The sequence below is a fragment of the Aptenodytes patagonicus genome, chromosome 2 (genome assembly GCF_965638725.1).
Source record: "Aptenodytes patagonicus chromosome 2, bAptPat1.pri.cur, whole genome shotgun sequence".
Classification (NCBI taxonomy): domain Eukaryota; kingdom Metazoa; phylum Chordata; class Aves; order Sphenisciformes; family Spheniscidae; genus Aptenodytes; species Aptenodytes patagonicus.
Window position 1 is genome coordinate 67,360,970 of NC_134950.1, and position 23,412 is coordinate 67,384,381.

General features: G+C 43.1%; 2 protein-coding genes across 4 annotated transcripts in view; one reads left to right on the top strand and one right to left on the bottom strand.

Annotated features, from left to right (window-relative positions):
- The first annotated feature begins 39 nt into the window (after nt 1–39).
- Nucleotides 40–9,979, top strand: GMNN (geminin DNA replication inhibitor). 2 transcript variants are annotated; one of them, XR_012994639.1, is made up of 8 exons: nt 40–83; nt 627–690; nt 2,515–2,613; nt 2,993–3,131; nt 3,811–3,893; nt 3,972–4,082; nt 5,641–5,920; nt 8,900–9,979. XR_012994639.1 is itself a non-coding variant. In XM_076330117.1 (7 exons), exons 2-7 carry the CDS (start codon nt 634–636, stop codon nt 5,842–5,844), a joined length of 693 nt encoding a protein of 230 aa, XP_076186232.1. In that variant the 5' UTR covers nt 40–83; nt 627–633; the 3' UTR covers nt 5,845–6,552. The 2 variants fall into 2 exon arrangements, 1 of the variants encoding a protein (XP_076186232.1); XM_076330117.1 differs by lacking the exon at nt 8,900–9,979 and having other exon boundaries at nt 5,641–6,552.
- Nucleotides 9,980–15,020: 5,041 nt separating this feature from the next.
- RIPOR2 (RHO family interacting cell polarization regulator 2) overlaps nt 15,021–23,412 on the bottom strand; it is a 68,646-nt gene continuing 60,254 nt past the window's right edge. For both annotated transcript variants that reach the window (XM_076330119.1, XM_076330118.1), the window contains exons 17-22: nt 22,816–22,977; nt 21,661–21,819; nt 20,400–20,602; nt 18,814–18,897; nt 16,653–16,743; nt 15,021–15,189 (exon numbers count right to left, since the gene is read on the bottom strand). In XM_076330119.1, the coding sequence (XP_076186234.1) occupies nt 15,089–15,189; nt 16,653–16,743; nt 18,814–18,897; nt 20,400–20,602; nt 21,661–21,819; nt 22,816–22,977 (800 nt within the window). In that variant the 3' untranslated portion in view covers nt 15,021–15,088. The remainder of the gene's footprint in view (nt 15,190–16,652; nt 16,744–18,813; nt 18,898–20,399; nt 20,603–21,660; nt 21,820–22,815; nt 22,978–23,412) is intronic.

Genomic DNA, 23,412 nt, shown 5'->3' on the forward strand with positions numbered 1-23,412 from the left:
GCTCCTTATAGCCGCACGCCGGGCGGGAGAGGGCGGCTGGCTGGGTGCGCGCGCTGACGGGGGCCTTGCGGGAGCGGCTGGTGGTGAGCGGGGCCGGGCGGTGCGTTGTGGGGGGTGCGCGCTCCGTCTCTCTTGAGCCGTTGGGGGCGAGGGGGGCCGCAGGCTTTCATGGCCGCGTTTGGGTCTTGGCGGGCTCCTGCCTCGCTTCCCCATTGGCCGCGCCGGCGAGCGAGGAGGGGCGCTGCGGCCTCGGCTGGCGGGAGCGGGAGGGTGCCGCCCCCCGCCATCTTGGGTGTGCAACTGTTGCACCTCGCCGCCATCCCTGTGGGAAGGTTTAATGGGGCTGTAATGCGTGGTGGCGTCTGTGGTGGGCTGGCGTGGCAACGAGACGGGGTGTCTCCTCAGGGCTTTGCGTTTCTGGCGCGCTTGCAGCTCATACCTCGGGGAGGAACCCCAAGAGGGGCTCCAAGGGCTCTGGAAGAGCCTGCTGACCACGCCATTCGGGACTGAATTTTTGATGCTGTCATAAAAGTTGATAAACTGAGACTGTAGTACTCTGTAACCAGTGTCCCTAAACTTCAGTTGCAGCCGGATGTTACTGATTTTTTACTTTTTTTTTTTTGCAGTGATCCTATGAATTCCAAAATGAAACAGAAACTGAATGCAGAAAAATCATCAGGACCTTTGCAGGTATAGGCTTTAAAGTCTTGAAGCTAGAATATGGGAGCAGATAAGGGATAGAAAATAGAAGATGAAATTTATAAAGAGTATCTCAAACACAGAATTTGCTTTGTTCTGAGGTGTGTGCTCAATTCTCTGGGAAATGGTCCTTCTGTCTGACACAAGTTTTATATCTGCTGAAGGAATACAAAGGGATCTGTTGCAATGTGCTTCCACCTGGCTTATGTCCTGTTGGCTTGAGTAATCTCCTGGCAGGCAGTGTGCCTTGGGAACACTCTGTCCTGCTTGGGCATATGTGCTTATGGCTACTTTTTTTTCTTACTGCTCAGCAAGTCCTTTTTACTTTGACACTCATCTTGCTGTCTTTCCGTATGATTTTTTTAGTTACTGGCTACCTGCCTTAGTTCGGTTACTGAATCAGTCTGGCTGCTAAGGGGTTGTAGAGAAGGTTCTGTAGTCTGTCCTTTATAGGGATGAACTTACTAAGAGTTAAATCTGTCTTGAGCATGCTTTAACTGAAGTATTCATGCAGGCAGTTCTGTTTCTAACGTCACGCTCATGGACCATAGTTGCCTTGGAATTGGTGGAAATGCTTAAAGGACTTAGGTGTTTAAGAGGTTATTGATAGGAAGTTACTAAAGTTTATACCTATTCCAGTCTTGTTACAAGACTCTTTTGTTAAACCTTTTAATGTAGGCCCTGGTTGGAATTGTACAAATAGCATATAAAATAGAGGCTACTAGCCTTCTATCATGAGGGATAGAGTGATTGTAATGAAATTTCTGGTATTAATGAAAATTGCCAGCTGATAAGTCTGACTTAAACACACGGTACTCTTGTCCTGTAGTGATTCTAGGGTATAAATTCCTCAGTGTGGCTTTTTGCACTTTCAATGGGTTAACTCAAGTATTAGCCAATAATTTATTGGTGGAGTATACTTAACTCTACCCTTCAATAGGAGCAAGCAGTGTCTGACACATGGTGTGATTCTTGTTCCCACAGCAGTTAGTGTTTGTCCTTTAGTTCAACAGTAGGATAATTGGTGGCAGAAACTACCGTGGGAAAGGCGAACTCTTGTCATATGAAGTACAGTGTGAATCAGTAACTTTCTCACGCTGGTGTGGCATTGTATTCTGGCTATTCTTGCTCGGTTGTCTGCCATTGTTTGCTATCCCATGGTGGCAATGTAACCAACCCAATCAGAAAGCCTTAATGCAGGAAATAGGTATTTATGCATGACAGGAAAGGTGATAAACATACTGTTTATACAAAACAATAGCCTGTCTGGATTGAAGCAAGGAAGCTTTAGATCCATTTTAATGGATAATCGAAGCAACACATCTATCTAAATGAACACCACTTGAGCATGTGTTCACAGGTAACAAAAACAGGTACTGCCTAAAGTTTTATGTGTGACTTTACCAGGTAAACTTGCAATTGCAGTCACTTCTGTCTCTGCCCTGTGAAGTCTAATACTGCTGTTGTCAAATACAAACTTGAGGGCTTTGGCTGAAGTTTACATGTATCACTGCACTGTAACTTGCCTTGCAATCTAGTCAGAATAGTTCTGCTATAAGGCCTGTTCACATTCCTTTATGAAGGGTAAGGGTTTTATAAGAGGCAGGGACTGAGCATAGCTTTGTGATTAAGATCAATCTCTGCTACAAATAACTAGATCCCCTTTTTTACACAAGCCTTAACATAGACTAAAGTATCATCTTTTTGTCTTGAAAAGATGAACCATGGGTTACCTTAACGGAAGCATGACATTCCAAACTTTCAGTTTATGTAGAGAAGAGTGGCAACTGTCTGAAGCCATGTTTGTCTTTTTAGAAGTACCTCACAGACACCACATGCAGTGCTGCCCCAAGACGAACTCTTAAAATGATTCAGCCTTCAGCAACAGGTTGCATGATTGGCAGACGTAATGAGGTATGAATTAAAAGATAACCTGTAGATGTGTAATTATTTCTACTCAGTGAAATGCTTTGAGCTTTTAACTGAAAACTAATATATTTGAAAAAACATAGTCCGCTAACTAGTGTAACACAACTTAAGCTCACTATTATTTTAGTAAGAAATAATATTAAAAACTAGCAATTTCTGAGTACTTCAAGCAAATGTTTGAGATTTTTCTTTTGTTAAACCTATGGGTATCAAGGAAGATGTCTGTAAACTAGAATTATAATGTGACAAAAGCAGGGCTTACAAAGACTTTATTTGCACTCATGAGTGAGCAGACTTACAAGTTTGTCTTTTTAAAAAAGCTGAAATGTTGCTCTGAAGTTAAACCTGCCTGTGTTTTATGCAGAAGAAATCTTCAGTCAAAAGGAAACTCTGGAATAACAAGTTCACCTCAAAGGCTTGTAAAGCTGAGGTGTCTGTGGACAAGGAGCAAGAAAATGAGAATATGAATGATGTCATTCAAGCTGTAGATCTCATGATAAAAGGTATGTGGTAATTCCTGAAATGTTTTCTTGCACTTAAACACTATGCTCCCATTAGAATATAATTTGAAACTCTCTTCCTTTGTCAGTTAGATAAGGGCTTTGTGTGGTTTTGTAATGCCTAGCAGGAATTAATGTTGCTTATCCTCTATAGTATAGTAAATACAGTATAGATATCTAACGTTTAAGAATGGGTTTATGGTAACCAGTAGCTGAGAACTATTGTGTGCAGCAGTGTTAAGAAGTCCTGTAGCTTGTTACTTTGGCTCAGCTACGAGCTTTCAAGTGACTAACAATTAAGTTGACATGAAAGCCTGTTTTGCCATAGTGTGCTGTGTGCAGTTTCTCAGAACCATTAAGCCCAACATGGACAGTGACTTGGGAATAAGACTTCTGTCTTCCATGAAGTACACACTGAGACTGACACTTGCAAAGCCTGGTGCCATGCTTGAGGCAGTTTCTTGAAGACTCTGCCTGTGTAGCTGTTAATACAGTGTAGGATCCCTGTTTTCTGTAAGCTTACGTCTCTAGTTGTAAATTTACAACTAATCTCTGGGAAAACACTATATGGAGTGAGTTCTTACTATCATAGTTTATAGATACCTAACTTGTATACAAATGTTCTGAAGGTGATCTCAACAATTCAGTCTTAGCACGGACTTACTGTAGCTTCTTACTTCAGGAAGTCCTTCATCTCAATATTGGAAAGAAGTGGCTGAAGAAAGGAGGAAGGCTCTGTATGAAGTGCTTCAAGAAAATGAAAAGGTAGCTAGTGAAAGATAACTAACTTCTTTACCACTGGCTATTGTCTTCCTGTTTTAACACTTTGTTATTTGAACTCAGTTACACAAAGAAATCGAACAGAAAGATGGTGAAATCGCCCGCCTAAAAGAAGAAAATGAAGAGCTAATGTCCCTTGCTGAACATGTGCATTATATGGCCAGCATGATTGAGGTACCTAAAGGAATGTTCTGTTAATGTTGTAGAATGAAAAAGTGAGAAACCAGCAAAGAGATTTTTAATGAATCATGACTTCTGATCTGACCTGTTTCCTGTGGTATTGCTCTAATCCAGAGGCATAAAGCCCCTTCCAGGGGATGAGTTTTTCCACCTTAGAACCCACAGGAGTAATGAGGAAGTAATAAGAGCGATGTTTTCTGAAGGGGAGATTCAACCTATTGTCTTAACAGAACAGGCTTTGCTTGTTAGAGGTGGTAACAAGGGAAGGAAGGGTTCATTTTCACTTTTCTGATTATTTTCAAATACTTAATATGTTGTGTGAGGCTGCTGGCTAAATGAAGTGTTTGTACTGGCTGTGTCCTTTTAGGAACTAAACTTGAAGCAGGGACACACAAAGTGGAGCAGTGAGAGGGAGAAGGGAGCACCTATGCTCTTTAAAGTAAAGGTTTCACTGAGGAATTGCCAGTTTTGTGGCCCAAAAAGGGCTAATGCACAAAGTCTGTAGGGTTGATGAACTTGTAAGTTTCAAAACAGCTTCCTCTGAGAATTCCTTGGGGATGGGTAGTTGTGTCACTGATTCCGTGACTCCTCTAACAGGAGTAGATTGTCTGTAACAGCCTCTGAAGCAGTGATAAATATATAGAGCCTTGATACTGAAATTATCAGCTAAGTTGTTTTTGTAGGGATTGAGCTCTCAACTGGGATATGAAGCTGGGTGCCTGGAAAATATTTTGATTCTCTGATTAGACTGGGGAGGTAGAAACAAAATGGAAGATTATTGCAAGCAACTTGATCAAGTTAATTTTCAGTTAGTGCAATTATTTAGATCAGTCTCAAAAGACTCCACTAATTTGCTACACTTGAATTTCTTTTGGTATTGAGGGAGTGCTGCTTGTTAGTGATAAACTCACAGGCAGAAAGGACTTAAAGAACTAATGTAGTTGGGAACTTCTCTGCAGTTTCTCAACAGTTAAGTTCACTTATTAGTTGTAAGCTGCTCACTTCTGAGGGTTTAATGAGCCTTAAGTGATATATCAAATAACCAGAAGCCTCAAAAGCAGCTTCTTACAGTCCTGTTTTTCTTCCTTAGATCAGGTTAGGTGAGGAACTTTTTTAGTTTGATCAAGTGCTAGAAACTGCTGGGTCTTCTAGTTCATCTAGGCTTAATGTAGCTTCATTATCTCCAATTAAAAATTATAAACTTAATCTGTTTTATAGTAATTTTTCTAAAATTAAACCTAAATAGTACTATAGTAATATTTAACTTGGGAAGCTGTTTCCTATATTTTAGGTTGCCTAAGATAAAACCTGTCCTACAGAAGAAGTTAAGGAAGACTTAACAGTCAACAAAGCAGATGGGGGCTGTGAGTTAGAGGTAGCAATTTGAGCTGAGCTCAAGTGTCTGAGATTTTTGTGACTGAGGAATGTTTTAATTATATCAACAATCTCCAAATGAAGATCATTAGTTTGCTTAGGTCAATATGCACAGTCTTATTTCACTGGCTATTAAGTAGAAAAAGTATTAAGTTCACTGTCTTCTGTTTCTTTCTAGAGGCTAACTGGGCAAGCACCTGACAATCTTGAGACACTGGAGAGTCTGGCTCTAGAGGAACCCAAACAAGAAAATGAAGAGTTTAACTGTGGCGATGATGCAGACAGCACTTCTGAAGAAGGGCCATCACAAGTATCATGTGGCTTAAGGGAAAGTATATCAGACCTTGCTTCAAAGGAAGCAAATTACTTGCAACTGGAATGACAACCTTTAAATAGGCTTATGTATGTGGCTTTTAATTGCAGGCTTCCTCTTGAAAGGATACACTAAAACTTCTCAGGTAAAGAAACTCTTGTGGAAGCATTATGGCTGTCGGGTTTTAAGTGGAATTATGTTGCAGTGGGAGTATCTGGATACCATGTAGAAAACTTACTACGGGCTGCATTTAGTTGCTTGTATAAAATGCAAATACTGTGTATTTCAAACTGTTGTGTAAATATCTTATCAGTTGGTGTGACATAAGTGAAAATTGATAAATAAATCTTTGCCTTACCAAAACAGCCTCTTACTTGAGTGGGGAATGGCTAGTTCTAGGTTTAAGTCAATTGTGACTACTGTAGATGGAAGCTTTCAAGTTTTTTAGGGAGTGCCTAGGCAGTTTTTAACTCCTTAGATTTGCAGAATTCTGGAGAACAGTGTTTTTGGTGGATAGGGAAAGCAAAATAAAACTTGTGTGCTGTTGGTGAGGCTTCAGAAAGTCAAGAATGGGTAATAAGAGTTGAGATCTGAACTTTAGACTTATGCTTTTCAGGTTTTTTTAAATAATTGCCTCTGTCTCTTAAGGGAGTCTTTTCAAAGATGAGAGCTTAAGTAAGCAGAAAGTATTAGACAGTCTCTTAGAATACATTTATTGGCTTGTAAAGAAAAGGTGGGGTGTTCTTGCTCCTAATAGCAGCTGTACTGAAAATTAGATGGAGACAAAGCAGCCTACACTTCAGAGTTATTCTGAAAGGAAACTCAATGTTTTTTTCAAAGTACTGCTCTGGTATTTACCAAGAGATGAGGCAGCTTTTTACCAAGATAGTAATGTTCTGAAGGGTTTACAGGAATAAAAAGCACTCTTTAAAACTTTGAGCACCTTATCTGGCCTCCATATGGGGGGGGGGGGGGGGAGGGAAATGCTTGCAGTTGAAAGCACTGAGGTAGAAGGGGAGAGTTAGTTGAATACATGTCTTCCAGTTCTGTGTGAACTCAGCAGTTGTTCTGTAAGTAATGAGGTCTTCCAGTGATAGGCTTTAAAAGATGGTGGCCATTGCAGTATCTTGTGAAGAGCTTGAAGTTGAGTGGCTTTCAGGAGGCAGAGAGAGTCAGAGGGATTCTGGCTTATGGATCTATTGGGCCTTGCCGAAATGGGCGCTTCAGGGTATGCGTGAACACATCCCTGGAGCTACCAGACTGGCACCTTTAGATTCCTTCCATATCTTATTCTCTCCCTCTCTCAGTAAATTAATAGATGTTTTACAACTGATTTCAGTTGTGACATTCAGGGAATGTCAGAACTATTGTAGGAAGTCATATTCCGTCTGGCTTCCATGTCACCTTGAATCTGGTAACCACAAGGTAAGGTGGCATATTTTCCTGGGAACTCTGCAAACAAAAGATTACACCTTCCAATTTGTGCTCTAGAGGGTGCTTAGACATAATCCTTTCCATCACAGTGCAGAAATGGTGACAAAGGTGTGTCCTTTAACTCACACTGATGCTGTGTTTAAGAGAAAACAAACTGGATGCTGGATAACTGCTTTGTAGAGTAACCTTGGTTTTCTGTTCAAAAGAAAGAGATAATACTGTCAAGTGACTTAAACCTCTCTAAGCAATTTTCATGTCAAAGTGGTTCTTCAACAATAGTAAATAAGGAAACATAAATTTTAACTTGTTAGAATAGTCTTTATGCAGTGCAATTTAGCAGAACAACCAGGGGATCAGGCCCAGCCAGCATGGATTCATGAGAGGCAGGTCCTGCTTGACCAACCTGATCTCCTATGACCAGGTGACCTGCCTAGTGGATGAGGGAAAGGCTGTGGATGTGGTCTACCTGGACTTCAGCAAGGCCTTTGACACTGTCTCCCACAGCATTCTCCTAGAGAAGCTGGCGGCTCACGGCTTAGACAGGTGGACTCTGTGTTGGGTCAAAAACTGGCTGGACGGCCGGGCCCAGAGAGTTCTGGTGAATGGAGTTAAATCCAGTTGGTGGCCGGTCACGAGCGGTGTTCCCCAGGGCTCAGTTTTGGGGCTGGTCTTGTTCAATATCTTTATCAATGATCTGGATGAGGGGATTGAGTGCACCCTCAGTAAGTTTGCAGACGACACCAAGTTGGGCGGGAGTGTTGATCTGCTGGAGGGTAGGAAGGCTCTGCAGAGGGACCTGGACAGGCTGGATCGACGGGCTGAGGCCAACTGTATGAGGTTCAACAAGGCCAAGTGCCGGGTCCTGCACTTCGGCCGCAACAACCCCATGCAGCGCTACAGGCTTGGGGAAGAGTGGCTGGAAAGCTGCCCAGCAGAGAAGGACCTGGGGGTGTTGGTCGACAGCCGGCTGAACATGAGCCGGCAGTGTGCCCAGGCGGCCAAGAAGGCCAATGGCATCCTGGCCTGTATCAGAAATAGTGTGGCCAGCAGGAGTAGGGAAGTGATGGTGCCCCTGTACTCGGCACTGGTGAGGCCGCACCTCGACTACTGTGTTCAGTTTTGGGCCCCTCACTACAAGAAGGACGTTGAGGTGCTGGAGCGTGTCCAGAGAAGGGCAATGAGGCTGGTGAGGGGTCTGGAGAACAAGTCTTATGAGGAGCGGCTGAGGGAACTGGGATTGTTTAGCCTGGAGAAAAGGAGGCTGAGGGGAGACCTCATTGCTCTCTACAACTACCTGAAAGGAGGTTGTAGCGAGGTGGGTGTTGGTCTCTTCTCCCAAGTAACAAGCGATAGGAGGAGAGGAAATGGCCTCAAGTTGCGGCAGGGGAGGTTTAGATTGGACATGAGGAAAAATTTCTTCACTGAAAGTGGTTGAACATTGGACCAGGCTGCCCAGGGAAGTGGTGGAGTCCCCATCCCTGGAGGTATTTAAAAGATGTGTAGATGAGGCACTTAGGGACATGGTTTAGTGGGTGGTGGTGTTGGGTTGACAGTTGGACTCGATGATCTTAGAGGTCTTTTCCAACCTTAATGATTCTATGATTCTAATTTAGTTAAGTTATTCATGGTGAACAGTCATTTTTCAGAGGTGGCTTTATTTTTAAACATCAGGAGTATTTTTCATTTGCAGAGAGTATAGAAGGGAAGAAAGCGCTGTTGCATAATCAGCTGGCCGGGCAGACCAATCCAACTGAGACAGCAAGTGCAACTTCGCTTCCACCATTTCACCTCCTGCTCTGTGAACTGCTGTAATACAGGTGCTGTTGTTAGAACAAAGAACTGCCAGAAAGTAACAAATCCAGAATTTGCATGCATTATCTGCATCTGGCTCTTTATTTTCATCAAGATGGTCAAGAAGAATGCTTATTAGATTTAAATCTTGTGCTTTTTCTTGATTGATTTTATGTAAATAACAAAGACAAGACAGTCCCTTGAGTAGCTGGATCTTTCTGTTGAAATTAATTGTGTACAAAATAAATCATGCAAGTTCTTCATGTAGGCTGATGGATGTATCGCAGCATTTGGCCCACCTGTAATAGAGGAACTTCTTACATCAAAAAGATGTGCCACTTAGTGGTACGTACACTTGCACCTAAAGTCTTCAAACCAAGGCTACTATGGTTTTATTAATGTTAATTCATTAGCAAATTCATTAGCAGAGAGAATAGTTTGCTGTATAAACTCTTGAAAAAACATGCTGCAGGAGAAGACTGGGTATGAGAGCTGAATTGTGTAGGAATAAAAGCCATATACATGCTGTATCTCTGTCACGGATGTACTGGACCTTGATCAAACAATCTCCCTATGCCTATTATATCAGAAATATTAATGTATGAAAGTTTTGTTAGAAGTTTTATGATGCTGCATTAATTGCTGTTTTAAAATGTTCTAAAAGGGTCGAGTTTCACTTACTGTCCTGAAAACTCCTGAGTATTTTTTTAAAACATGGATGCAGTAGAACTATCTTATATAGTAAATGTAGGAACTTTGTATGCATGTGTGAAAGGCTTGCTAAATGTGTAGAAATTACACAAATCTCTGTATAATTAGTTCTCTTAACAACCATCTTGCCTTTTATTTTTGTTTAAGTTTATAGGGAAACTCTCATTTACCACTGAAACATAGCTATGTAACAGCTGAAAATCAACATCACTAAAGACAAATTTCAGAGAACATTCTGTCTAGCAGAATAAAATTACCGGTTCTGGAACCTAACTGCAGAATGTGATTCTTTCCAAGAAGTCATAAATGCTTTTGTGCACTGACTCAATCAGCATGCTGACTCCTTCTCACTGCAGAGGCTATGGCCATGATCTCGTCTTTCACTGAAGTATCCTAAGGCTGCTCAGAAGTGCGATGCACCTACTGTGTCCTAGCACTTCTCCCATAAAATGTGCATGTCCTAACAGGACAGAATTTCAGATATGTAAGACTAAAGTGGGGGAGACTAGGCCATTTGCAGGTGTTGGATGTTTCAAGAAGGAACAGCTGTGCAGGGACTAGCAAAAGCAAGCAAACTGGGGGGCAGGTGGATGGCTTGTGTGCGGAAGAACTTTTAATTGGTTTAGCAACAATAACAATTTTAGTGTAAACACCCATTGTATTTAAGACAATGTGTGGAGAAATGAATTAGACCATAATAACTACTTGGCTGAGCAGCTGAAACTCACTTGGTGTTTGGCATTGTATTGCTTACATGAGGGCCTACAGCATTGCCATGTGTTGCAGCTTATTTTGCAGCCTGTATATAAGTAATGAAGTTGGTCCTTGATTTTTGCAAGGAAGCATGCTGCATATTCATTTACTTTTCCTTAAGGGCCATACGAGGTTGTTTTCAGAACTGGATTTGAGATTTTGAGCAGAAGGTTTGCAAATCTGCTGAGGCTGTGTGTTTCCAGTGCTCTGTTTTTGAAACTGAACTGCATTGTTACCATCAACATTTTCTTCAGCAGGAAATGTTTACTGTGTATTGTTAATTTGTCTTTCCATGCTTGTAATAACACAAAGTAGTTCAGCAAATGATAATGGTGTTCTGGGAACTTTAATTTGCTGCTGCTTTGTCGATCTGCCAACAACTGTCTGTAACGAAATGTGATTGTCTGTGTTCAAGGTCAAACCCTTGGGTATGACAATACCTCTGTTGTACCTTCGGGGGCACCGCAGCCATTTGAAGCGGGGCACTGTGGATCCTATCATCAGGAAAATTCCATTGCAAATCAGCAAAGCAGGGGTCCGTACTTAAGATATGCAGTCTGGCAGTCCTATTGACTCCTAATTTTGAATGCTTGAAGTCAGCAATAATCAGTATATAACAGACTGCAGCATAGGGTAAAGCTATAGTAGGTAGCTTTCCTAAAGGTATAGCGGGTACAGGAGGAGCCTTGCCAATAGCAGTGTGAAACTCTGCGCAGCCTAACTTAAGCTGCTGCTGTAGCTATAGTATAGAGGCACTATGGGTTTATATCTACCAGGCAGAACGCAGAGGGACAATAACAGCATGTCAGGGGTAGTGAAAACCACCATAGTTCATGAAAAGCATGAGGTAAGAATAAGCCTCCAACAAAACCATCAGGCAAACCCCTTTCCCGAGCGCATTTTTCCTGGCGAGCTCCCTCCCTCTTCAGTCTCCACTGCTGCTGAGTTATTTTGGTACAGTAACTTTTTCCTAAGATACTTTTCTGGGGTGACCCAGACCTTTAAATTTGTTTGAGTCAACCTGCTGCAGCCCTAAGAAAGAGGTTTTATGATTACTGCCTGCTGGTTCCTTCTTTGCTAATTGGTAAGTGTCTGTCTTGTTACAATCACCTCTATGCATCTGGTTTTTCCTACTCCACAAAGGAGAACTCTTGCATTAATGTGGTAGGAAAGGGCAGCGTTGTCAGCTCTGCGAGCATAAGAACGTGAAAGTTATGAGACAAATATGTTTTGTTCCTTTTTACTTGCCTTCTGTTTTGGAAGCTTTAAGGTTTGTTCACTTGTTCACAAGGGTTTGTTACCCTCAGGGCAGAAACTTACAGGATTTTGTTTGGTTTTGTTCTTAATTTAAGTGTGTGATTTTTTTCATATGTTGTCATGAATCATGTTAGGACGTGATTCTTTGTTTTATTTACTTTTCTAAAAGAGTATTAATGCTCAAAGTGAAATTTAACCTCTATCCATCTATATGCCAGGTTCAAGCTTGTCAGTCTCGGATACCACAATAGGAACTAAATTTGGTCTAACCGTTCTCACTAACATTCCTGTGAATTTCCTCATTGACTTCACTGAGAGCAGGATTTGCTCCTGTCTGGTTCGTATGAGCTGTATATGTGGCTTTTAATGGTTATAATGGTGTAGCAGATCAGCTTTATGTTAATAAACTTCTCAAAGGGTGGATTTAAACTACAGTGAGATGAAAGTAGATGTAAGTTTGACATCAAGCTCCATTTGACATGGTACCTGTATATGGGAGCAGCCCTATGCTCTCTGCAGCTTTGGCTCTCTGCTCGGTAGGCAGTTCTGCATTCCCCAGGTCTGCGCCGTAAGCCTGAATGTTTGTAAGAGGAAGAGTGTCTTCTGTCTGAGACGAGTCTGCCTCCACGGAAGGGAAGAAGTAATCAGCGAAAGGTTGGTAACAGTCCTGGAGCCTCTTCAGCATGTTTTCTGCTAGTCCTTGTGGAGCCTTTCTTGGTAAGTATCTTCAACGACACACAAAGCTGGTTTGCTCTGAACTTAAACTAGGAGTAGCTAGAAATGTAGGGTGCTAGTGTGTGCTTGAAAGTAAACTCATCTCACTTGTTCCTAAGCGACAATTCAGAATGTAGCACCTACAACCTGACGACTTCACAGCTTTTGCTTTAACAAAATCATGTTCCGTGCTGTGATACGCAATCTACGAGCAAGCTTTTGACAGACAGTATGTATTACAGGTAGGAGCTTTTGACAGATATGGGAATGTAAGAATATACTCATCTTTTTAAATAGTATATGCCTCTTGCTGATGCTCTGGGACGGGAGCAAGGGCCTGCACGCACACATTGAAGCAACCAGAGAAGGAACACTGAGAGGGCACAGTCCTCCCCTTGCTTCCAAAACAGCACTTTAGTTTAAAACTGGCTTTTTTAAAATGTGCTTTGGGTGACCTCACAGAGGTACAACTAAGAGCAGTCGTTTTCACTATAGTTTCATCCCTTCTCTACTTTTCCTACTTTTGTGGTTTGTGTTTATTTCAATTACTAAAATAGTTTGCCACTTACCCCCCCTTGGCCAGCAGAAAGATTAAAATGCAAGAGTTGTGCATATTAAACCGTGATTTAGTATTGCACCATTTCTCCCCCTGCACAGAAGTTGCAGTTCTCTGTCCGCCCTCAGGCAGTAGTCCTTGCTATGTGTATTGTTCACTTATAAAAACATCTAAATTAGAGCAAGATCTTAAAGTAATGGTCTTCTAAGTCTTACCAAAGTTGCTATGGTATGAAACACAAATTATTTCTGCGCTGTAAGAAATCTAGCAGGCAACTTCATGTAATTTAGCTAAACTTTTTGAGATTGTCGTAAAGTCTTGTCCTGGTGACCAGGCTTGAAAAGACAAATACTCCCCACAAGCCTTTTCCCTTAATGTGATTAAACAACTCCCTAATGGTTTGCCCCAAATCCAGCTGCAAGTAGGTGGCTCTTACTGAGCCACTTACGGTACCAGCAGCTGACTTGTGTGATGTTTTGAAGGCTGTATGAGCCCCACAGTGGAGAGGCTGTTGATAGAAACAGTGACTATACATATGGACTGATGTGCTTAGTAATTAAAAAATAATCTTTATTATAACTTAAATGTGATAGGAAATACGGTGAGTACAAATGCCACATAACTAAAAGCAAAAAAAAAAAAGAAATTAAAAAAAAAGCAGAAGTCAGTACAAAAGGACACCGTGGAAGAATTCAGCTGATGGGATAGGCATGGTATAAAAACTGTAACATGGTTATTTCACCTTCTGCAAAAAGAGTCTATATTCCTCAGTAAACAAGTAAGCATTTTGAAATGTACAAAATGTACTTTTTTAATTAAAGGAAGAATATATATTTATAAATATACAGATATGTACATTGTTGTAACATTCACAGTAAAAAACCCAAAACAAAACGACCCCTGCCTGCCAATGTGTTAGGCGCAGGAGGCTTCCTTTTGACGTGAATTGTTTGCAATCTTTTCTATGTAGTCTATGCAAATTTGGATACTTAATTGACATCTAAATAGCATTTCATGCATAATGAACACAGTACAAAACACTCTTCTGTTAAATTCTATTCACCTCCTCTGTTAACTTAAGGCTCGTAATCAACAGCTTGAAGCACTCTGTTTTTCATCGTTGCAGTGGGGGGGGGGGGGGGAGGGGGACGCATTCACTTCACCCTCTGTTTATGACTGCCTCCGAGGTCCACTTTAGTTTGTTCTAGTTCTTTATGTTGAAATCACTGTATAGAAGCTATGATCCACTAATTAGAGTGTATGAAATCCAATCCTGCCTGCAACTTACAGGACCAAACGGCTCTGGGGACTCGCGCAATTAGCTGTATTCACTCCTTCTCAGAATAAATAAATGCGCTTTACCTTTTCATTTAGTTTTCGGAAACCTGCGTGATTGATCTCCCTCACAAACCTCTTCATTAATGATGGTTCGTTGCTGGAGGGCAAGAGAAAGGAAATAAAAGACCAGTGGAGGCATTTAGAATGAGTCACCAAAGTGACACCTCCCAGGGTTTACATCATGCTGTTTCTGGAGGCAAAACTTGAAGAAACTTGCTCTATATTTCGTTATTGAGACAAAACTGAGAAAGCCCGAGTGGTGCTCCTTGCTGCTGGAGCGTTGCTGGGGACACTGCATGGCAGCAGATGCTTAGCTCGGTGTTGAAGAGAGAGTTTCTTTGCAGTCCTGCTCAGGTGGCCTCCTACTTGTCCTCGTTAGACACAGTATCGCATGCCTCAAGCTTTCACGACAACTTCAAGGAAGTAAATGTAATACTCAGTAAAATATATGAAGATGCCACATTCTAAAAACTCACAGAAGGTTGTTGAGGCTGAATAACTGCAATTACGTTATTTGTTACGAATCAGTCAAGAAAGTATTGTTCCTCAGCATCCACCTGTTCCATCATGACCTCTAAAGAGGAGCCAATAGGAACTCTTGAGCTGGATTTTAGATTTTGCTTTTTCTTACGAAGTCTGTAAATTGCTACATTTTGGGATATTCTCATAGAATTATTCAAAGTCTTCCTTCTGCTCCCCATACTGAAGTGCAGCTCCATCCTACTTGAATGACTTAAATGTAGGCAGGTTCTTTTCCACCTAAAAAGCTGTGGCAGCTTCAGTTCCACGGCGGCTTCCAACTTTAACAAATTCCCGGGGAAATTTGTCCAGCTGTTCATATGCCAGTCTCCCATCTTCACCTGAATGCAAAATGTTAAAGCATAATAATGTATTATATCATTGCCTTACAACATTTAAAATACTGGATTCTCTGCTGTTAGAAAGTACTGATCTGCCAGTAACTTCTTTCCCTTCTTAAAATTTCTTACGTTCCTGAAGGCAAATTCAGAAATTACTTAGAAAAATTAAGCGTGCTGTGAATGTTCACATTATTTTTAAAATTTTCTCTTGTAGTTTGCTGCTTTTATCTAGAGCAAAACAGAAGGAGACGTGGCTTGTATGGCTAGATGACAGTATATGTATACTTGTCTTACTAAATGAGCTATGGTGCTTGTCAAGGTCTCGGCCGCAGCTGTGATACACTCAAGGTAGATGATGTTTATCCGCTGCTACTTTGGACAATATAAAGTTTAGCCACTTCTCACTTCCTGGCACTTTAAAGAAGTGAGTCTAGCCACATCTTTACTTATATACGGCTGAAAAAGAGGAAGCAGTATGTTTGCTAAATTTAGCTATTTGTGTCTCTCAAACCCTTTTCTCTTAGGTACTGTCACCTGTACACACCTGAAGATAGCATTGAGCCTAGTGTGTTGAATTGACCATTAGGAATCAAAATGTTCTCTGTATGTCATCTAGAAGAATGGCAGTACAATCTCCCACAGTTTAAATTGTCCCTGGGCTAATTGTTTTATAACCTGAGCAATAACCCATCTAGCAGCAGAGTAAATTCCTGCCGAACTGGTGAATGAAAGAGAGTATGTTTGAAGAGTTTCCCTAACTACAATTACAGATGGACACACACCCATGGAGTGGAAATCCATGCTCAGCCTAAAGGCCAGATAAATACAATTTTTCTGTGCCACTGAAGTATTGGGGCCCTGAAACTGTACAGCCACGCTTGCAGTCAAACACTGCTATGCAGCCAGATTACAGGTTAATGAACAGGGTATCTGTTGTCTCAAGGACAAACAAAGGTCAATGCAAGGTGCCTGAGGTACTGTGTGAAGGAGGACTTGCAGGCTAGGGTCTGTCTAAATAAGCATATAAAGATAATTTAGATTCAATGAACACTTGGCAGTGCTAATGGCACTTGAGAGTGTGATAATGGCACTGCAGGGGTGATAGGAGGGGATCCCCAAGAAGAGGGTGTATGATACACAGCAGGTGGTGCGCCAGTCCTGCCTCCTCGAGGCTGCTTGGTGTTCAAATTCATTATGAATTGTTTCTGTTTGTCGACTTCTCCTTTGCTATTTTTCCTTTTCCACTTCCTCCTCCACACTCTCACAATTCAGTTTCTCTTTGGTCTATTTTCATCATTTTCAAAATTAATGATTTCTAAGAATATATATTTTCTAATGTGTTTAAGTCTCTAGGTATAAAGTTTTGTTTCAGTAGAGTGTCTCACATTTGTTTAACTCGGGTGTCTTACATGCTGCTCTGTTAAAAAAGAAAATGAAATACTGCTCTAAAACAGGCAACTCACCAAGTGAGAGCAGGGTTTCGGACGCCACTTTTCTGATCTCTTCGTTGTCAGACTGGCAGAGCATGACCAGCATTTTAATGCTCTCAGCAGCCTGGGAAGCGCAAAAGGAACCGCATTAGCCACCCAGTACACCACGGTTTTATTTCACAGCCTTGCGTGGAAAGAGTGACCATCCTCTGCATTGCCCTTCCTGCTCCAGGGGGAGGGCCTTGGTGGGGACATGAGGAATGGGGTTTCCCTGAGGGGGAGCATCTAGGAGAAGGCATATTTTCTGCTGTCAGTGTGGACCCTTTCTAATTTTCCTACCCTATGTGCTATATACATAAATCTGGCTCACCAGCTGCATCTGCCACTTCTGACTGTAGGCTGGGTGATGGGCCATGGGACAAGGCCACAAAGGTGCCGGGGCACGGGTACAGCAGGGAGAAGAACAGGAGACAGGTGGCAAGAGAATGAGTTTCACACTGAGCATGTCCAACCTGGTAGGTCTGAGAAGGCTGTTCTCACCAGCCTAACTGTGTCTACAGGGCATGTTGGCTGGCCAGCCCAGTCGCTTCACCGCAGGCTCCTCACTGACACCTGCACTCACCAACATGTCCACGTTTTTGCCTTGCCTCTTCTATTTTGGGAAGAAAGCAAGGAATAACCCTGTTCTCTGCTACAAAAATGTCAGGCCTTTGGGGACAGCAGCTGTCATAGTGTCTCTGGCAGGCTGTTTAATACGATAAGAGAGATGAGTGAAAGGAAGGGCAGGTACTGCCCTGGTGTGACACGTGGAAGACGCTCTGAGCCACAGAGCCGGGATTTTTATAAGCCTTGTCGATCTGAGGGGCACAGGAATGGTCTACAATGCTCTGAATCAGGGCTTAGCTACTGCAGCCATTAAAATCTCACCACCCCATCTTGAACATGGTTGCTTGTGCTTGACTCAGGGCAAGTCTGCAGTGGGTGTGTACCGGTGACTACGGCTCGAATGCTGACATGAGTGATGGGGCCACAGCAACACAGATGCAGAGTGGGACCTGGTGCAGCCAACGTGGTTTGATGTGGATGAGACTGCCACTGGGTTAGCTCACCCACAGTCACCTATCAGTTGGAGTATTCCCATCCTTGAAATAATATCTGCCAGAAAGGCTTCAGCTTTTTATTTGAAGATCCCAAATGACCGAGGTCCTTTCCCTCAGTAGTTTTTTTTTCCCAGCAATTGCCATTCTTACTGTTCCAAGATGCATCGGAGCCACACCGCTCAAGTTAAATGGGTCTAGCGCCAGTTCCCACCACTGGTTCCTAGTCTGCCTTTTCCCGAGAGATCAAAAACCCCACTGTGCCCTGCAGGCAGCAGAGGTGTAATGCCCCTCGCTGTTGCCTCTCAGAGATTCCTGCCAGCATCTTGTTCAGGGGAAAATGGTTTTTCCGTATTTAAACAATATTGGATTATGTATTGGATGGTACCAGTTCTGGCTGGGATGACGTTACATTTTAGAGCTGTCTTCTCCAGGGGACAGTTTTGAGGGAGAAATAGTCAGTCTGCAGTGGGTCTGTCTGATGGAACATGTTTTTTTGGCTCAGTGTCCCATACCAGTCGGGCTTAGGTGGCTGCTGTTTCCCATGGCTCTGCACAGCCAAAACAAAAGCAGCATTTTTCCTTCCTGACGTGGGAGTGCAGAAATAGTACCAGACACTAGCTGAAGCTGTAGCACCCAGAGGTACCAGCTGTTTGTCCGTATGGTTTGTACTTGCTGCTTACAGCTGCTCTCTGTGGTGTCACAAAATGAGCTGTGACCTGTCTCTCCCTTTCTGTTCTCCCACTGCAGCCCACGTGCATTACAGCTAATTTTATCCTGGGAGAGGATGATTTTTTCCCCTCTCAGTCAGTACTCCGCAGATGAATAATTTTTTTCTCTGTGATGTGGAAGCAAGTCTCCTAAAATCAGTATGAGAGGGAGGAAAAGATAAACTTCATCATCGTCGCAGAGCCTGGCTGTTTTTGAAATGAAGCTTCTAAACCGTTCCCAAACAGCAAGGTATCTGTAAAAGGATGCAGTGCAGCAATGCAAAACAAAAGCACTGCTGCTGCTATTGCAATTTCTGTTTTGTCGTTTGTACCTCTCAGATGTCCTTTTTTTAAAGTAAAGCCACAAATGAATTCCTTGTCTCTTACCTTGAGGTATCTTAGAGCCAAGCAAGCTGCTTTCTGCAGCTGGAGGTTGGGTTGGGTGAGTGCTTCACAGTAATAAATCAAAGCCTGAAAACAGACAAAGAAGAGTAGCAATGAAAATGTCTGTGCCTGTGTGGAGTAGAAGGGTGGGGTGTGGAGGCATTGCTACCCTACTAAGGGGAGAGGGATTGCAGCCCGCCTCCTTGATAGCAAGTGTGTGGGACAGAGAGACACAGCCTGTGCTACAGGTAACGTGATGGGATAATTCCCTACAGCAGATCCAGGCCAGGCCACTAGTTACTGTTTAGTAGTCTCAGGCCAGCTTTTGGTGAGGAGAAGTTCATGTTCAAGTGAGAAGCGCAACCTGGCACCCTTGAGGGCCTTTCTGCATAAATTGCCAAAGAGCTTAAATGGGCCTTGGAGTCTAAATAGCTCAAGAGCTGACGCTTGAGATGGTCTCTCTAATGTAGGGATAGTAATGAACAGGCTGGGATGGACCCCAGAGGGACTGCAAATAACTATTACAAGGTTAGTGTGAGCTGCTAGACCAGCTTGGTCCTAGAAATTAGTAGCTATTGCTGAGCAAGCAAAACCAGTGTGAACAGCAAATCTTGGTGGCAGTCGGCTGCGCCATGAACTCATCTGCAGCATAAGGCTGTGTAATGCCCTCATACAAGGCACCTTGTGGTCCTCCTGCAGGCAGTGAACCAGGTATCAGCTACACATGCCTGTTCCAGGAGAAAGTTATGTTTTCCCTGAGATGCTGCCTCCGTGAAGCTGGGGAGGGGGAAGGATGGTATGAGATACCAAGAGGCTGCAAAAATGGAAGATGAAGTGGGAGGGCAAGCAAAGAGGAGACTGGATCGACAGAGAAGAACAGCAAAGAGCGAGCTGCTTTTTCTCCTCCCTCTGCCTTCCTTCTGCCACTCTTCCAGCTGCCTTTTCTTTCACTCTCTCCTGACAGGGAACAAGGAGGATAGTAGGGAAAGGTCTGCCATGAAAGGGTAGAAGCCAACCCCTAATTTCTTCTTATTCCTCTTCTCCCTTCTCTTTAATTTCTGTGTTTAATCTGGCCCTGCTTGTTGCCTTTGGTATCTGTGATTGACTCAAATCTTAGATCTCACAGCTGAGCTGTGTTCACCCAAGGCAGTCCATCCCCTCCAGAAATGGTGGGAGGTCCCATAGATGCCAGCCTCCTTTGGGAAAAAAATAAAAATCTCAGACCTACGTCTCTGCGCGTTGACGATGCTGGGGACTGTTGCCTTGAAGCCTTGGACTGAAGCCAAGCTTGAGACAGGCCAGCAGAAATGCTGAAGTGTGGAAGATAGCTGGAGAGCACAGCACTCGGTAAGTATTTGAGGAGTTTTGGTTAGTACCTGTTTAGTGTAATGACAGGTAGAAGCAGACTGGCATAATGACAGAAACAGACCTGCATATTTGCAGAAAAATTAGACAGGAATCCCTCTGGATCAATTTAAATCAAGCTTGGAGCAATTATTTTATATGCATAGACATTTGAGACACACAGGCAGGAAAAATGTCATGATGATACAGGTCTCTTATGCAATAGGTGATTTTCTGCCACTTACCTTCTCCCTGAAGTGCCTGTTTTCTGCAGTAGCTGTCAGAAGTGATGCCACAGTCTCACTGACTTCATTTTTATTTTCATTGAGAAGTAAAGCCAAAGCTCTCAAAACTTCTTGCTGTGGCGGAAGGTTATTGGAGTTTATTTTGGCCACATTTTGCTGCAGTTTTCCATCTTTCACTGACTGCAGCATCTGAACCACAGAGGCTAGAAGTGCAAGAGGAAGGTCCTTGTTACTTATTTTATCCTCTCGATATTTCAGATTGTTCCTTTCCCTGCTAGGAATCCTCCATTTTTACTATACACATAAAGGACATGAAAAATCCCCATCTGAGCAATTGCTATGGATCCATATTGTGGTGTGTCTGCGTGGGGAATTGTCTGGGCTTTAAGTTGGGCCAGTTTCTCAGATGTTCTTCCAAAGGAGGAGATGAGTAGGTGGGCTAGGTGGGACACTGCAGCACTTAACGCCTACCCAGAGTTAAGGGCCTACCTGTCAAATCTTCACTTGCTGCTGGAAGATGTAAATCATCCCTATAACAAATGAAACCCAATATTGTCAGTGTATTGCCTTCCAGGGCATCTTTGTGAGGCTTTTCCTAGGCAGATTGATGTCTGCCACCAAGAGCCAGGGCTAATGTGTTTCAGAGGTGGGCTGAAATGCCTTTTTCCTTCCAGCTTTTTGAGCAAAAGCTCCCCAGTATGCCTGAATAAAAATGAAAACTAGGCAACGTTCCTCAAACTGCCTCTCAAACAGAGAAGAAGAAAATTTGGCTTGCCAGGGATTGAAGTCTAGCACACTCTGTGGAGCGTCTGCTTCTCTCTTTAGCTCTCGGTGGCAGAGCCTGCCAAACACTGACGTGCTGTGATCCCTCGGCTCCTGAGAAGAGCTCAGCACTTTCAGAAGGTCTCTCCATAAAGGATGGTGAAAGACCAGAATGTCACCCAAGCTGCGGGCACAGGAAACTTCCCTGACCTTCAGCCCAGCCCACCACCATCAGCCATTTCCTAAAAACTAACTCTTTCAACATAGTTTTTTCCCATTTGAATATGGAAATAGAAATGACTGAGGGTGTATCTGCATCAGCTCCTCTCCCTTGATACGTACAACTGTTTAGGTGCGTTCAGACTTAGTATCCAAGGTACTTCCTTGCCTCCTTTCCCCCTTCTTTTGCAAAATCAGCCTCAGGGCTGAACTGTTTTGAGCTGAGCTCAGAAGGACACCAATGTACTCCCCCGTAGCTGCCAGAATTTATATACCCTACCTTCTTTTGCGAGCTGCAGCAAATAGCTTCCAAGGTCGTTAACACTGTGGCTGGCAAAATAGTTGTAATACTGAAAGACGGTGATGATCTCGGAGGACATGCTGGAGTAGAGGACGGGCTCCGTCCGGTCCAGGATCTGAGACACCAGGATCCTGAAGACTGCAGGCAGCCGCAGACAAAGGGATGCGTTAGTGAGAGCAAAAGCTGCCGGCAAAATGCCGCAGTCCATTTCAAAGCCAGAAAGAAAGAAACATATTTGCAAAGCCAGATACTTCCCAATGTTTCTAAACTCAACTGTGGTTAGGTTAGAAGCTAGATAGACCTCCTTGTCTAGCTCTCATCACCAAAGGGTATCTTTGTAAGTAAGAATGAACCTCTGCCAGTTTACGGACAGCTAGTGCAGCTTCCTATCCGATACAGGAGCTTTTCTACCCGAATGATATCCTGAATCGCTAAACACACAGCCACATGCGCTGCCAGTTACAGCTCCATGATGCCACTGGAGTAGGGGAGATGTGTACAGAAACGGGATTCGGCTTTGCTTGTTTTTATGATCCTGCGTGAGCATGTGGCATGCAGAAAGCTAGTTTAAGGCACTGTCTGTGAGAGCTGTAGCATGGAGCAGGAAGAAAAACGCTGCCCTGTGTAGGCATCTGCAATGCAGGTGCCCACATCTGAGCAAGTCACCCTACATCCCTGTTCTAGCCCAGGGAGAGCTAGTCAATGTGGTACATCTCACTCCAAATAGGAACCTATATTCAGATAGACTCACTTGGATGCGTATTAATTCCATCCCAGTGAACTGTAATGGGGCATGGACATTATACAGACACATAAAATTGAGGGGATTCCTACTTCACTGAATCACTTACAAACCTGTATTTGGAACAGACTTACTTTCCGATTAGCTCATAAACCTTAAAACAGCATTTTCTCTTCTGCTGACCTCACCTTTTTCTCCTATTCTGATATGATTATTTTGGGCCAAAACTGTTTCAAGAGTTGTACCATCAGTTTTCAAATGAGATCTTGGAGCCATGGCCAAACAGGCCTCCAAGGGGTTGGAAAACAAAGCAGTGAAGGTTGAGTAAAGCCCAGTACAACAACTGTTCTCCATTTTGGTGACCGACACAATTTCTTTGCAGCAGTTGGTACCTGTTTCTGCAAGTCCTGGACACTCCTCATTCACAGTGGTGGCAAAATTGATATCCAGCTGCTTCATCATCTTGTCTGCAGATGTGTGATACACTCCTGAAGGGCCAGTACACTTCATCCAGAAAGCCAGCAGTGACAGCTTCTTGTGGAACTCTGGAATTGCTGGAGGAGAAAACAAAATGAACGATGAAACAAAGCTGTGCTGGAAGCATCGACTTCCAGAAGAGAAAAGATGGTAGGAGTGGAGGAAATATCACCCCAGCCCACTGTTACTGTTTGGTGGGTCGTCCTGTGCCATTACCTTCACAGAGCATGATCATGTGCGCACCCCAAGCTTGTAACATGTTTTTTCTGTTTCCCATGGTAGGATGTGAGAAAACTTGCTCCTGATTCAGTTCTGGGAACTGATGTCTCATCCTTTTAAATACCATGAAATACTAGGAGAATACAGCAAATGGTCTGCACAAGACTGGTACCTGTCCTAGCACTGCTCTGTGGCCTTGGATAAGTCATTCAATTTTGCCTCAGTTTTCTAATAAACAAAGTAAATATACCATGGTATATTTACCTATCCTGCCAGAGTGTCCACAAGGATGA